General features: G+C 32.1%; 1 protein-coding gene across 1 annotated transcript in view; it reads left to right on the top strand.

Annotated features, from left to right (window-relative positions):
* Positions 1 to 13,079, top strand: part of LOC148275801 (uncharacterized) — a 71,221-nt gene extending 58,142 nt beyond the window's left edge. Inside the window, exons 4-5 of the mRNA XM_088235177.1 lie at positions 9,759 to 9,905; positions 12,896 to 13,079. Of these exons, the coding sequence (XP_088091303.1) occupies positions 9,759 to 9,905; positions 12,896 to 13,079 (331 nt within the window). The remainder of the gene's footprint in view (positions 1 to 9,758; positions 9,906 to 12,895) is intronic.
* Positions 13,080 to 13,665: the final 586 nt, after the last annotated feature.

The raw sequence follows: 13,665 nt of genomic DNA on the forward strand, positions 1-13,665 counted from the left end.
TGACAGGGTTACGAATGATGAAATCAGTAAATCTAAGTCAAGTATAATTTATAAGATTAAGAAAGGGTTTCTGAGATGGTTTGGTCACGTTGAACAAATGGACGACAAAAGAATGGTAAAACGAGTATATATGGGAAAAATGAACGTAACGTGAGACTAGGACGACCAAGGAAGACGTGCCATGATCAGATAAACCAAAATCTTAAGTCTGGTCATGTCAAAAGCAGACAGAACCGAAGGGCATATATGACAAGATGTATGAATGTGGAAGAAGCTAGGGATGTATGCCAAGATAGACGTGTGTGGCGGTCCATTATCTCTGCCTACCCCTACGGAGAAATGGCGTGATGGTAGTAGGATATAAAAAGAAAAACAGAAAATAATAATACATTAATACTTATTTAAACAGAATGCAGTTTTTACATGGGTTCAAAAAATTTCTTTAAATTTACTTTGAATTTATTTATCGATATGTTAGTTTTTAGTGCATTGGGGAGATTATTGTAATTTTTGATACCTTTGGAATGTGTGGAATTTAGGAATTTTAATATTATTTTAGTATCTGAGTGAGTTATTCATCTCAAATTCATTATTTCAAATTGTTATATTTGTAGATCGTATGACCAAAGATGGCAAATAAAACTATTTGGGTAACAATTGACTTTTTTATTTGAAAATTATAACCGAGGTTTAAATTTTTTTTTTTCTTGACCGAAAGCATTATCAGCACCGCCGAAAGGATTTGTTGAATCTTCGTATATCTGTCATATTTTAATATCGTCCTCGTGCAAAGGCATGAAATAGAGTCCTTTGGATTTAATTAAACTGAATTTCACTGCTCATAAAGAAAGTACCAGAACAATAATGTAAGTGTGTCAAAACAATTGCCTTAAAAACAAAATTAATTTAGTTTTCTTTAAAAGGTTACACCTTCTTCATATTTAATATATTTAGTAGTTTATTTTACGCTTGATATAAAATGTTATGGCAAAAGCAATTTGATTTAATTACCCCATAAAGTATTGATTTGATCGGTAAACGATAAAAGTGAAATCACTTGCTGTTGGGTTTCGAAACTTTGTGAATTATTACAAGCCCTTTCATTTTGGAAACGTTTAATCATTTTCGTATTTAACGATATTAAATATGGAAATCCGCTGTTTATTGGGAATCTGTACATCTTCATTAACTTAGTAAATGTAATATGATCAATTTAAGCTTTGAAAATAGGAACTAAATATCCCCGATTTTTCGTTACAATGATTTTCTCATATAGTTCTATCGTTTTATTTATTGATTTGGTTTATATTTTGTAGAACTCCATATTTACACTTATAATATAAAAAAATCAAACACGGATATGAGTCTACTGAACACTTTATTTAAATTTTACGGTCTCTGAGATGGTTTGGTCACGTAGAACGAATGGACGACGAAAGAATGGTAAAACAAGTATATATGGCGAAAATGAACGGCAACGTGAGACGAGGACGACCAAGGAAGACGTGGCATGATCAGATAAACCAAAATCTTAAGTCTGGTCATGTCAAAAGCAGACAGAACCGAAGAGCATGTATGACAAGATGTATGAATGTGGAAGAGGCTAGGATTGTATGCCAGGATAGACGTGTGTGGCGGTCCATTCTCTTTGCCTACCCCTATGGGGAAATGGCGTGATGGATTTTTTTTTAAAATTTTTTTTTTATTTAAAATTTCTCCACAATTGTTTCGCCTTGTTGGGGCATTTTTGTTTTTATATTTGTAAAAATAAAATAAAGTTTAACAAATTACAACAGGGATGGAGAATACCTTAAATAAAGGAATATGGAAGTCTCGGCATTTACAGGGCTTATAACCTGTCATTGGCTGGTTTAAGTGGCCACTTTACAGGCGTTGTCTAGTATGTAAAATAATAATTCAGTCAGATAAATCTCTTCGCAACAATAAAGGTTTCAGCTCTTTAAATTCACTAAAATCAACAAATGGAAGAATTGAAGAAATATGGATGTTCGAACATAGGCAAAATGGTGAATGTTACACAGTGTGTAACACTCAAATCAGTGTTTAATTTCTTATATTATAAGTTTTTTTGTTTTTTTGAGTTTTTCAACATTAAAGAGATCCCGCTTTTTTTGGGATCGAGACTCGCGGGTTCTTTCAGAAAAATAATTTTCCGTTCATTTTGGAAGGGATATCAGATAGTTTCTACGTGACAAGATATTCTTGGTTTTTCCGTATAAAAAAGTTTTTTGGTTCATTTTAAAATTACGTTTGTAGGTTCTTTTTTGATTCTTTCAAAACCAAGATTTACCATTTTATTCAGAAATAAAACTCTCGTGTTCTTTTGAAACCAAGATTTGCCGGTTCTTTTGAAACCAAGATTTTCCAGTTCTTTTCGAACCAATATTTTTCCCGTTCTTTCGAAACCAACGAAACAGCTTTTTAATTTTATTGTGTACAGGCACGAAATAAACGTGGTGAAATATATTTTATTGTTTATCGTGGGTGTATGTTTTAGAAGTTTGTAGCACTTACTTTGTGAATCATAGCAATATGTAATATTTTTGAAAATTAAAAATACTTTGTTTTGTGAACCACTTTATTTGTTTACACAGGTGACTAGTTTCAGCAACAGCATGCGGCCTTTTTGAGGGTTAATTAATAACTAAACAGACATTATATAATATACTAGCGGACCCGACAGACGTTGTCCTGCCAGAACGTTGGCTTACCTGCTATTACCTTGGAAAAAGACTTTTTATTGATTCGCAGGTACCTAGGTACTTGTTTATGATTGAATTTCAAAACTAAAATAATTGATTTTCAAATATAGAATTCTGTTTGCAAATGTCAAACTCGGCTCTTCTCACCAACAGGGGTGCACTTTATTCATGATTCGATTTTCAAAAATGTATTGAATGTCAGTCAATATTATTTCAGTGTAACTAAAAAGCCAACAAAATAAATAAGTGGGAAGAAATTATAAGGAATGTAGGGAAATAACCGGACTAGGATACATAAAAGGGGAATGTTGTTTGTAAACATTTAAAAACAAACTTTTTTTAAACACAAAAAAACAACATCCTTCCATTTTTTTTGTAAATATGCATTCTCGTTGAATGCAACTCTGGTAGTTCGATGAAAACAAGATTTGTGCTTCCAACTTTTTTTACAGATTCAATTGAAAATGTATATTTATGAACACCGCAGCCCATAGATCTACATTTTGCTGAAAACCGCACGTAAATCGGTTAAGCCGTTAAGGAGGAGTTCAGTGACATCACACATACAGAAGAATTATATATATAAAGATATGAAAGAAACAGTGAACATTTTTTCCCACTTTCTTTGATATATTATGTACGTATATTAAGTTGTTAACTATTGTGTGCATGAGATTTAACGTGAGTTTACAGACTATACAAGACTTGGTTTATCTCTCTTATTTACTTAAACGATAAAGTTGTTTTTTTTAATCTTCAAAAAAAAAATTAACATCTGATTTGGAAAGTAAAATTTGTATACATATGCTGGGTTTTAATATATTTTTTTTGTCCAAGGATCCAAGATATGCGATAAATAATTGAATGAATGAAAGTGATGCTAATACAACAATAAATATATTTAACTGCATAAGAAAAACCACAAGAATAGAACTTATAACAGGGAAGACAGAGACGCTGTACTGTGACCGATGTTTGCATGAAACAGCATCCAGGTAGCAATATTAGATACAAATACCATGCAGAAGACAAAGAAAACATCAGTCGTGTGCGTTTTTATCTTTCGTTCAAATCAGTCGGTTATTGGTAGTGCGCGGGAGCGTACGCTAGTTAAATGACCGGGAAAAATTGTGATTTTTAATTTGTTTTGCCTAAATTACTTTTTTATAATAATTATGGAAAAGGAATTATTAAACAGTATGTCTCTATGTTTTTTTTAAAGTTCTTATTTTTGCATTACAGCACCGTTCGTTGAGGATTTTTTTAGCACAGCCTTTTAAGAGTTAAATAATAAGTTGTGGCTGAAAGTAGTCGGCCGAGAAAATAAATAAAGTGGTTCACAAAACAAAGTATTTAAAATTTTGAAAAAAAAAAATTCTTGTCACAAAATCTGTTTAGTTTTTAAAATAAAACTTTGTTCCTTCTATTAAATTAGCTTTATGACTACTAAAATTCACTTCAGTTAGTCATGTACGTACTTAAGTTAGCTTAACTATCAGTAAAAATGTTTTCCCTCTCTGTTGCAACAAATTTAGATCTAACCATTAGAAGGCCAAGTTAGTTACATGCTAAAATAGTTTTGGTTTGACTTGCTTCCGATATTACCCAATATCGATATAAAGTTGGAAAACAGTTTATCAAACATTATTTTATCAATCCAAGTTAAACTCTTGCTAAGAGCATAAATAAATGTTGATATATACTTACTTAAAAGATATAAACGTTATTGTATAATTCGGGCCAGTTCTTTAAAATATACAATTTTAAATAATTTCATGAGTTAAATGTTAAGTACTTTTTCTAGTTCATAATACTTCAAATTATGAATAAAATTAAAACATTTGAAATAAGAATTACAAAAAAGGCTTTTTTTTACGTAAAACTAAGAAAATATGCGATACACACATTTTTTTCCTTGTCTTCAAAAATTTTTTACATTTTTTAATTATTTCCAAAGCTCGATTCAATTATTTACCTTTTCGTTTCATTATTATCTCTGTTTATTATATTTTTTACTTTTTTATTTTTTCTACCCTGTTCACACTTTTTGAGTATTTGTAATTGTTGATAGTTAATTGATATAACTGATTTACATGCAAATATATTTTTATTTGTTTACTTGTATGTGTATATGTTTAAGTACACACTTGCCAAACACAAGAGCCTTATTTTTTTTTGGCAAGTCCAAACTGAATGATGAGATTTGGTGGTTTTTTTATTCGTTAATGGACTATTATACAGCGTCTTTTTAAAAAAAATGTGCATCGTTTTAACAGCGCTATGATTTTTTTAAGTTTTGTATTTCTGAAATAACTCCGCGTGTGACGTCACAGGTTCTCTTCCGCTTATTCTCGATAAGTTTTGCTCATTGGTCCATTGACGGCAAGCAAACCGGAAATCTTCCGTAACTCTCTTATCATTGGTTGATTCGTACGAACCAGTGACGTCGTTCAAAGTAGCTCATTTTTATTATTTTTTCGTATATTTTCAGGAAACTTTGCCGCACAATTTAATGCTCCAATTTTTACGGTGCGCAAGAAAACATATATTGTCTTTTATTTCCCGTAAGGCTGAAGTTTCTCATTGTTCTGATTTTATCTTTACGGATGTTTTTTGTAATTGAATAAAAGTTTCATCAAAAATAAAATTTATAATTGTACTTTTTTTTAAACATGTAAATGGCTCACAGAGCCGTTTATTCGAATGAAATAAAATAGGATATAAATACGAATAAATTTCTGATTATCTATTTACTTCCGTGAAAAATTTCAACTCTTATCAGTTTGTGGTTTACCTCTTCATTCTAATTTTCAAAGCTCTAATTATTAATACCGATCCACAATTCCTCTTTCTTCTCTTACTCATAATTGCGTCCATGCGGGACGACTGTGGAATCACTTCCCATCCACTATTAAAGATGTTTCTACAGTATCTCTTTCTGAATCTAACTTGTTATATCTAAATATTATTGACAAAAAGATTTTCAAATAATTTTATTTCTCTTTGAATTTAATATACTTTTATTTTGTAATGTAATGATCAGCACGTTTGCTACCTTTTAAGAGGTTTTGGGTTTGATTCCCGACATGGTTGAAATGACGTATTTATTAAAGAGGGTGTTTTCACACTAGAATATTTCATAGTCCCTGCACTAGTACCCAAAGCGTAAGACTGATCATTTTACCTTCCGTAACAAAACATAATAATGATACGCTGCAATTGGGAATGATGATAATATTTTGTACATCCTTAAAAAAAAGTCCCTTTCTTTTTCAAATTTAAAATTTTATAAGCACACATTGTTTAAATTTTTATTTTTATTTTTATACTCTTTAAATGATACTGCTGTGTTAAAGTATTTTTGTAAAGTAATACTTTTTTTACTTTTCACATTATATTAGAGTGTTTATATTTTATTAAATATGTATTTTCGTAAGTTAAAAGGCACTGCGAGCCGTGTATATTAATAAATAAATCGCGTCTGAAGAAACATCTTCTTCCTCTTCTTTAATCTATTCTTATTTCCTCTTTATTCCTTTTCCCATTAAGTAATAGTATTGATTCTAGATAATTTACATACAAATACATTTATTTCTATTTTTAAATACTTGAAGCTTTCTTAGATTTTGCAACAATGGTGATTGGACTCATAAAGGTAATAAACCAAATTCAGAGATCAAACATCCCATTTGAAAGGTAAACAATAACGAACTTTTCCGAGTACCTTTGCCTCGTACATGACACGTAAGGCTTCTAAATACAGGGGTCTTAACATATAATTAAATAAAAACAACCTTAACGTTTTTATTTTATTTTCTATTAAATAGGTTTTTTTTTAATAATTAATTTTTCATAGAAGTTATATAAAACATGAGTATATAAACAACATAAAATTAAAAAAATACAATATAAATAAATGAATCGGGCTGTGGTCCCGTGGCTAGTGTTGCGGACTCACGGGCCAGAGGTCCTAGGTTCGAACCCCACTTTACCCCAACATGATTTCCGTTTTCTAATAGTGAGGTTTTTACAACTCATTGAAGATGGCCCTCAAAATTAAATATTTGGGTAAATCGTAAGAACGCTTATATTTCCTTTTTTTTCTAATAAAAAAAAAAAGATTGAACAGAGTTTAGAAGAAAAGTTGGTATAAAACAAAATGAGTATATAAACAACATATTTAAAAAAAAAAACAATATGAAGAAATATAAGATAGAACGGAGATGATGCATAAACATAAATGTAAAAAATACAGTACAAAGAAATAACCGATAGAACAGTGTTTAGAAGTATAGTTGGTGTTTAAAAAAATATATAAAAAAAGGAGCTGTTTCTTTTAAGAAGGAAAAAAATGTATGAGATATTTCAAATAAAAAACATGTATACAAATAAAATACAAACATATGAAAGAAATACAGTTAAAAGGTTTAAAGCAGCTAGGTATATAATATTATAGTTAAATATAAACATATGAATATTAAGTTCTATTTTGTAACTCAAATGATACTAACAAAGCTTTTATTTTATTGGCTAGTTGAAAAAAATAGCCTATCGAAAATAAGTGCCAATTTCCATTGTGCACAAAAATTAACGTATTTTCGCAGGAAACGATATATCTGTTCTGATTTTCTCAGTTACAGTAAAAAAGGCATTTTATCTTCAAAACTGACAGCAACTTTCTGCGTAGAGTTAGGTTTGATCACGACGACATGACCGTCCGTTAAAAAAATGACGAGAAGGAAGGCAAATATCCACAAATTAAATCTTCTCATCTGTAAGGTGTATTTTAAATTATGTGGCATTTGTTATAACCACGTTATAACAGAAATATTCACATTGCTATCCGATTAATTTGTTCTAAATTAAAAATTAAATAAATATTTTTCTTCATGGTTGCCTAAACGACAGAAGACCGTTCTAAGGAAAAGTATAACATACGCTGTAAAATTATGCCGACAGTATTTCACAATGAAACCAAAAGTTAGCTGTGAAACGCCTTGATTTTAGGCAATGAGCATAACTTTTAAGTGTCCATAAATTTGCAGTGACCGACTGAAAAAAAACCGAATTTCGGCGAATTTCTATTCTAGTTTCAGTCGAAACCGAAACTATTTTTAATAAGTTAAAAGTATTATCAAAACACCCAAAGCTAGGCGTTTTTACGTTGGTTAGTGAGAGTTATTTATTTAAATTTATTTCAACAGAGAGAAAAAACATTTTTGAGAAGGGAATGTGGAAGGCTAGGCTTTTACAGGGCTTATGACCTGTCATTGGCTGGTTTAAGTGGCCACTTTACACACTGCGTAACATTCAGCATTCTGCCCATGTTTGAACATCCACATTTCCTCAACTACTTCATCTGTTGACTTTTGTGAAGTTAAAGAGCTGAAACCTTTATCACCCTTTTTTAATTATCGGCATGCCATGAGAAGATGAAGGGAGGTATTTGAGCAGAGACATATTGATATGACGTTACATCCTCTTTCCCTACCCCGCCGTGATAATTCTGTTTTTTTTTGTTGAATAATAATTACTTCCGAACAGCTTATTTCGACATATTTATTTCCCATTGCTGTAGTTACCCATTGTAATAAATTTACTGATTATTTTTTAATATGTGCTTTACTTTTCAAACGTCCTAATTGACAATCATGCTTTTTGCACGTATGTTTATATTTATAATGAAATAAAAGGCATAAATTATATGGTTCGTTGTTATGTTATTATTATATATATATATTTTTTTTAAGTAATAACCCACTAAGCCTCTATTTAGAGCAGTGTTTCCCAGCCCTCTGTATGCCATGCCCCACCGTAGTCTTTTCAAAAGTCAGATGCCCCATCGGCATCTTTTTAAATTAAACAGCAGGTAAATTTTCAAATCATCTTGTAATATGTTTGTTATTATATGAACCCCTAATGAAATTAAATAAAACCTATTCTAATACATATATCATAACTGAAACAATTACAAAACAAAAATTGAAAATGTAATAAAAAACTCCTTGGGAATATTATATAAAATTGTGTATACTATGTTTTCAATTTAATAAAAAAATAAATTAAGTAGAATAAAATAAATACGTGTATGGAGCCATTTATAGACACGTCTTCCGCGCATTGACGTATCTATAACAATGTACTCTCAAAATACCACAATACAATTATTATACAGCTTGGTCCCGGTACCACATGCCTCGTGGTGTAATGGTCAGCACGTTTGCCTACCATGCAAGAGGTCTTGGGTTCAATTCCCGACATTGTTGATATGAAATATACGAGGCCGACAAAGTAGTACTATTGTATACTTATATTTGTTATTTGAATAAAAAAAAAAAATTAAAAAAAGGGCGTTTTTACACTAAAATATTTCATGGTCCCTAGACTGGTACCTGCAGTATAAGACTGATCATCTTACCTTCATGTTACAAAAAATATCAAGATACAGTGCAATTAGTATACGAATGCAGCACTCTATGCACCATTAGGTGCGTAAAGGGAATGGCGATGGTAGATATGGTGTTCTATCCTCTCTGCCTACCCTTACGGAGAAACGGCGTGATGGTTTGTTTGCTTTGTTTTTAATATACATTTTATGGATAATAAAACATATAAATATATGTTTCTACGCGTTACCATGTGGCTGGTTCGTCGCTGGGCGTCTACCATATTTTTGTTAATTCTTTTTTTGTCATTTTTTGGGCTTATATCATAGGTAGATCATTGTTTTGATATTTTTAATGCAGTGTCTATGGTATATTCTCCGCGGCATTGCTGAGACCAGACCCTCATCTTAATTGATCTGGGTTCAGCACTCAGCTAACAGATACCGGGGCTCCAAACTAATTTTACTCTAAGTTTGCGCGTCCACAACAATGTTGATAAAAGTATCTCAAATAATCAAATCCACGAAAAAAAAAAACTGTATAATTCATTTAGAATTTAAAATAACGACGTTAATACTGAGGTCATTATAGTGCCGTATTGGCATTTAATTGACGTTCATTTCAATAAAATAAAATGTTTTTTTTGCAGTGAATCTTCTATAGAGTACTGCGGCAGTCACGACTCCTCGGAAGCGGTTCATCAGATAGGAAGACCCTTTACCAAGGACATGAGTGCTGGAAGTAACCGATCTAGTCTTATTTCTCAGGTATCTGTATTTACTTATATGGGCTACGAGTATATCTAATGTTATTTCTCTGGATTATTATGAAAATAAAACTTTGTTTTTAGTGTTACACAATTTTTATTATTTTACAAGAACACTTCTACAGTTTCGGGAGAGCACTCGTCCCATCGACGGGTGATATAAAACTAATATAGTAAACACAAAATATTGTGCACAACTACACACGTGCGTTTCCAGAAATTATCAAGCAGCCAGTGGACCACATGGCGTCGGTATCTGCCTACTGTCTACAAAAGCTTGTCTTCGGACAACTATCTTCCTTTGTTAACCATGGAGTTGAAACAGTGTTTTATTTATTTAGTTTTTTATTGCTTACTTCTAGGCATGAACACTTGACAAATTTACTACTACGCTCTATTTTTTGTAAACTTATTGATGTAATTTTAACTTTGCTAGAATTCCACTCGTCCATGCGCTTTGTAGCTGCATGATGATTGGTTATCTAGCTTTCATATATTTTTAAAATACCTATATTTTGTAAATGGGGTCTAGAATTCCAATCGTTTATGCGCTTAGTAGCTGCAAGACGTGTTGTAATCAGACTTCTTTTATATTGTTATTATTATTTTATTATAATTATTATTTTATATCATTACTTACTATTACTACCATCACGCCATTTCCCCGTAGGGGTAGGCAGAGAGAATGGACCGCCACACACGTCTATCCTGGCATAAAATCCTAGCCTCTTCCACATTCATACATCTTGTCATACATGCCCTTCGGTCCTGTCTGCTTTTGACATGACCAGACTTAAGATTTTGGTTTATCTGATCATGCCACGTCTTCCTTGGTCGTCCTCGTCTAACGTTGCCGTTCATTTTTGCCATATATACTTGTTTTACCATTCTTTCGTCGTCCATTCGTTCTGCGTGACCAAACCATCTCAGAGACCCTTTCTTAATCTTATCAATTATACTTGTCTCAGATTTACACTCTCGCCTGATTTCATCATTCGTAACCCTGACATACATTGATTTCCCACACATTCGTCTAAGAGATCGCATTTCAACCACGTTCATATTATTATTAATTTTAAATATCATTAATACACTAAATTTATTTGTCAATTTTTAAAATGCGTAAATGGGGGCTAAATTTCTAGCTGTCTGTGCGCTCTGTAGCTGCAAGACGTCCTGTAATCTAGCTCCTATCTGTTATAATTTTTAATTGATCTTAATTGAAAACAAGAAACTAGACTCACAACCGTCCATGCGCTCTGTAGCTGCGAGACGTGCTGGGATATTTATTAATTGTACAGCGCCCTTGAGGTGATTTTCACAAAAATGGCTCCATATTAATTATCCAACTATATATATATATATATATATATCAATAGAATTTTTAAAAAAATAAACCAATTAATCAGTGTACCTTAGAGCAGGGGGGTTTTTATCACGGGGGGCACGTATCTAAGGTGTTCGCGTATAAATGGGTAGTTATCTAAAGTACAGATATGAAAACATGATCAATGAGGGAAAGGACGTTAAGTGGAATTTATTTCTTAAAATTTAGCACTCAAGTGGAAGTTACAATAATTAAGCCTAAGATTTAATATGTGGGAAGACATCCCTCGGCTAAGAGAGTGTTAACAGACGCGGGTCTAAGTGGGTGAGTGGAGTGAGGGGGTCGCAAAGGAACATAGTCAATTAAGGCGAGGGGTGGTTAAATGTGTGATTATTAATTAGGTTGTTCTCAGAATTATTTTTTTTGAGCATTTCTATTATTTCTAGATTATTCATATTACTGCCTTTGTTATTTACTTGGTGCAGGAGTTTTAGGGTGTGCTTATGAAATGAGTAGGTACTATCAATACAATAATAATATTAATATTAATAATATTTGGCTGATTTATATAGAGCCATTTTTGTAAAAAATCACCTCAAGGGCGCTTTACAATTGTATACCTAAACTTACATTCTAACTAAACTAAAGTGAAACATTATATTTCCAGATTTAAAATTGAGGGTATGATAGTCTAAAGAAGTGGGATTTTAGTTGGGATCTGAACTGACTGTGACTGTCGATGATTCGTAAGTTTGAAGGCAATTGGTTCCAGGCAGAGGGGCCGGCAGCAGCAAAAGCACGATCTCAAAATCTAGTGTTTGGGGAGCGCCGAATTTCGACAAGTTTTCCTCTTCTTGAATCAAATGTTGACCTAAGAGTAGATTTTCTTTGAAATTTTTTTTCCCTAATACAAAGGTCCGATAGGTATTTTGGAGCCATTTCATGAAGGGATGATACTGTCCAGCAAAGCTTGTATTTTATTTTCTCTGGGCTTTTTAACCAGTGCAAATCTCGAAGATGTTGTGAGATGTGAGAATATTTTTTTACTCCCGTAAAAGGCCTTGCTGCTGCATTGAAAACAGATTGAAGTTTAATAGTTTGATATTTTTGGGAGATTTGCGTATATTCCATTACAGTAATAAATTCCATTTAACGTCCTTTTCCTCATTTTTTCATATCTGTACTTTAGATAACTATCCATTTATATGCTTACACCTTAGATAAGTAGAAAAAAAACCCCTGCTCTAAGTTACACCGATTAATTTGATTATTTTTTGTTTAATTCTATGATATTGTGAACAATATTCTGTGTTTACCATATTAGTTAATCACCCGTCGGTGGGAGGAGTGCTTTCCCGAAACTGTAGTAGTGTTCTTGTAAAAGAATAAAAATTGTGTAACACTAATAACAAAGTTTTATTTTCATAATAATTTATAATGAAGTGTTGCGAAGTGAATGCCGATTCAATTAACAATATTATTTCTCTGGTACCATAAAATAAGTAACACCCTCAATTGCACTTATGAATGCACTTATTTGCCACGGTACCACAACCCATCTCAGGCTAAATTAAGTTATCATTTACGCAGTGTATACCATTCAGAATGGCAAAATGTTTATCTGTTGTCTCTGTTAAATTATATGTCGAATTTGATGTAATTTTTGTCTTACATTAAATGAATATTTTTTTAGGATGGTGATCGTTCATCTTCGAGTGGTTCTCCAAACGACTGCGCAGCTCATCGGCGCCATTAACAAGAAAACGACCCCCTCTACGCCACGTCCAACGTACCTACCCCTCTCTCTAGTACCACCAGTCATTCCTGCTCAGCACGCTGGTGACCCGTGCACCAGCGAGCGCTGGCTCGTCATATAATGACTTTGTACCAATTATTTATACATTATATCGTTAATTAATCAATTTAGTTTAGTCTTCGATGGTGCTTCTCAATTAGCAATTTGTAAAACTATTTCGCTTTAAGAAAATTAATTCTAACAATTCAATTTTATAAGAACCACATAACCGATCGCCGCACGCAACTACACTGGCTAATGATCAGGCAAAGAACAAACTTTCACATTAATCACTTCTTCAGAATATTTTTTATTATTCCACTAAGCCCGTTTATTTAAGAGAAGTCTCCCGACCTATATCACAACATGAGCTATCTCTTCGTTCTAGTAACGAACTCTTTCAATATCCGTACACCGCTCTAATTTTATTGCTCCTCTTTCACAGTAGTAGCTGCTCGATTGTGAAATGATCTTCTTTCTAATGTCAGAAACGTCCCATCATTATTTACTTTTAAATCACCATTGAAATGGCACTATGTATTTGAATATTTGAGTTTTTTATTTCCACTTTTTCTTTCCTTCCCACATTTAACCCCTTTCTGCTCATACTATCGTGTAGATTTTTACAGTTAACTTGAATTTATTGCTAATTTTTTTTCTTTTATATT

Source organism: Micrasema longulum, unplaced genomic scaffold (genome assembly GCF_059751315.1).
Source record: "Micrasema longulum isolate JH-2025_06_02 unplaced genomic scaffold, ASM5975131v1 h1tg001342l, whole genome shotgun sequence".
Lineage (NCBI taxonomy): Eukaryota > Metazoa > Arthropoda > Insecta > Trichoptera > Brachycentridae > Micrasema > Micrasema longulum.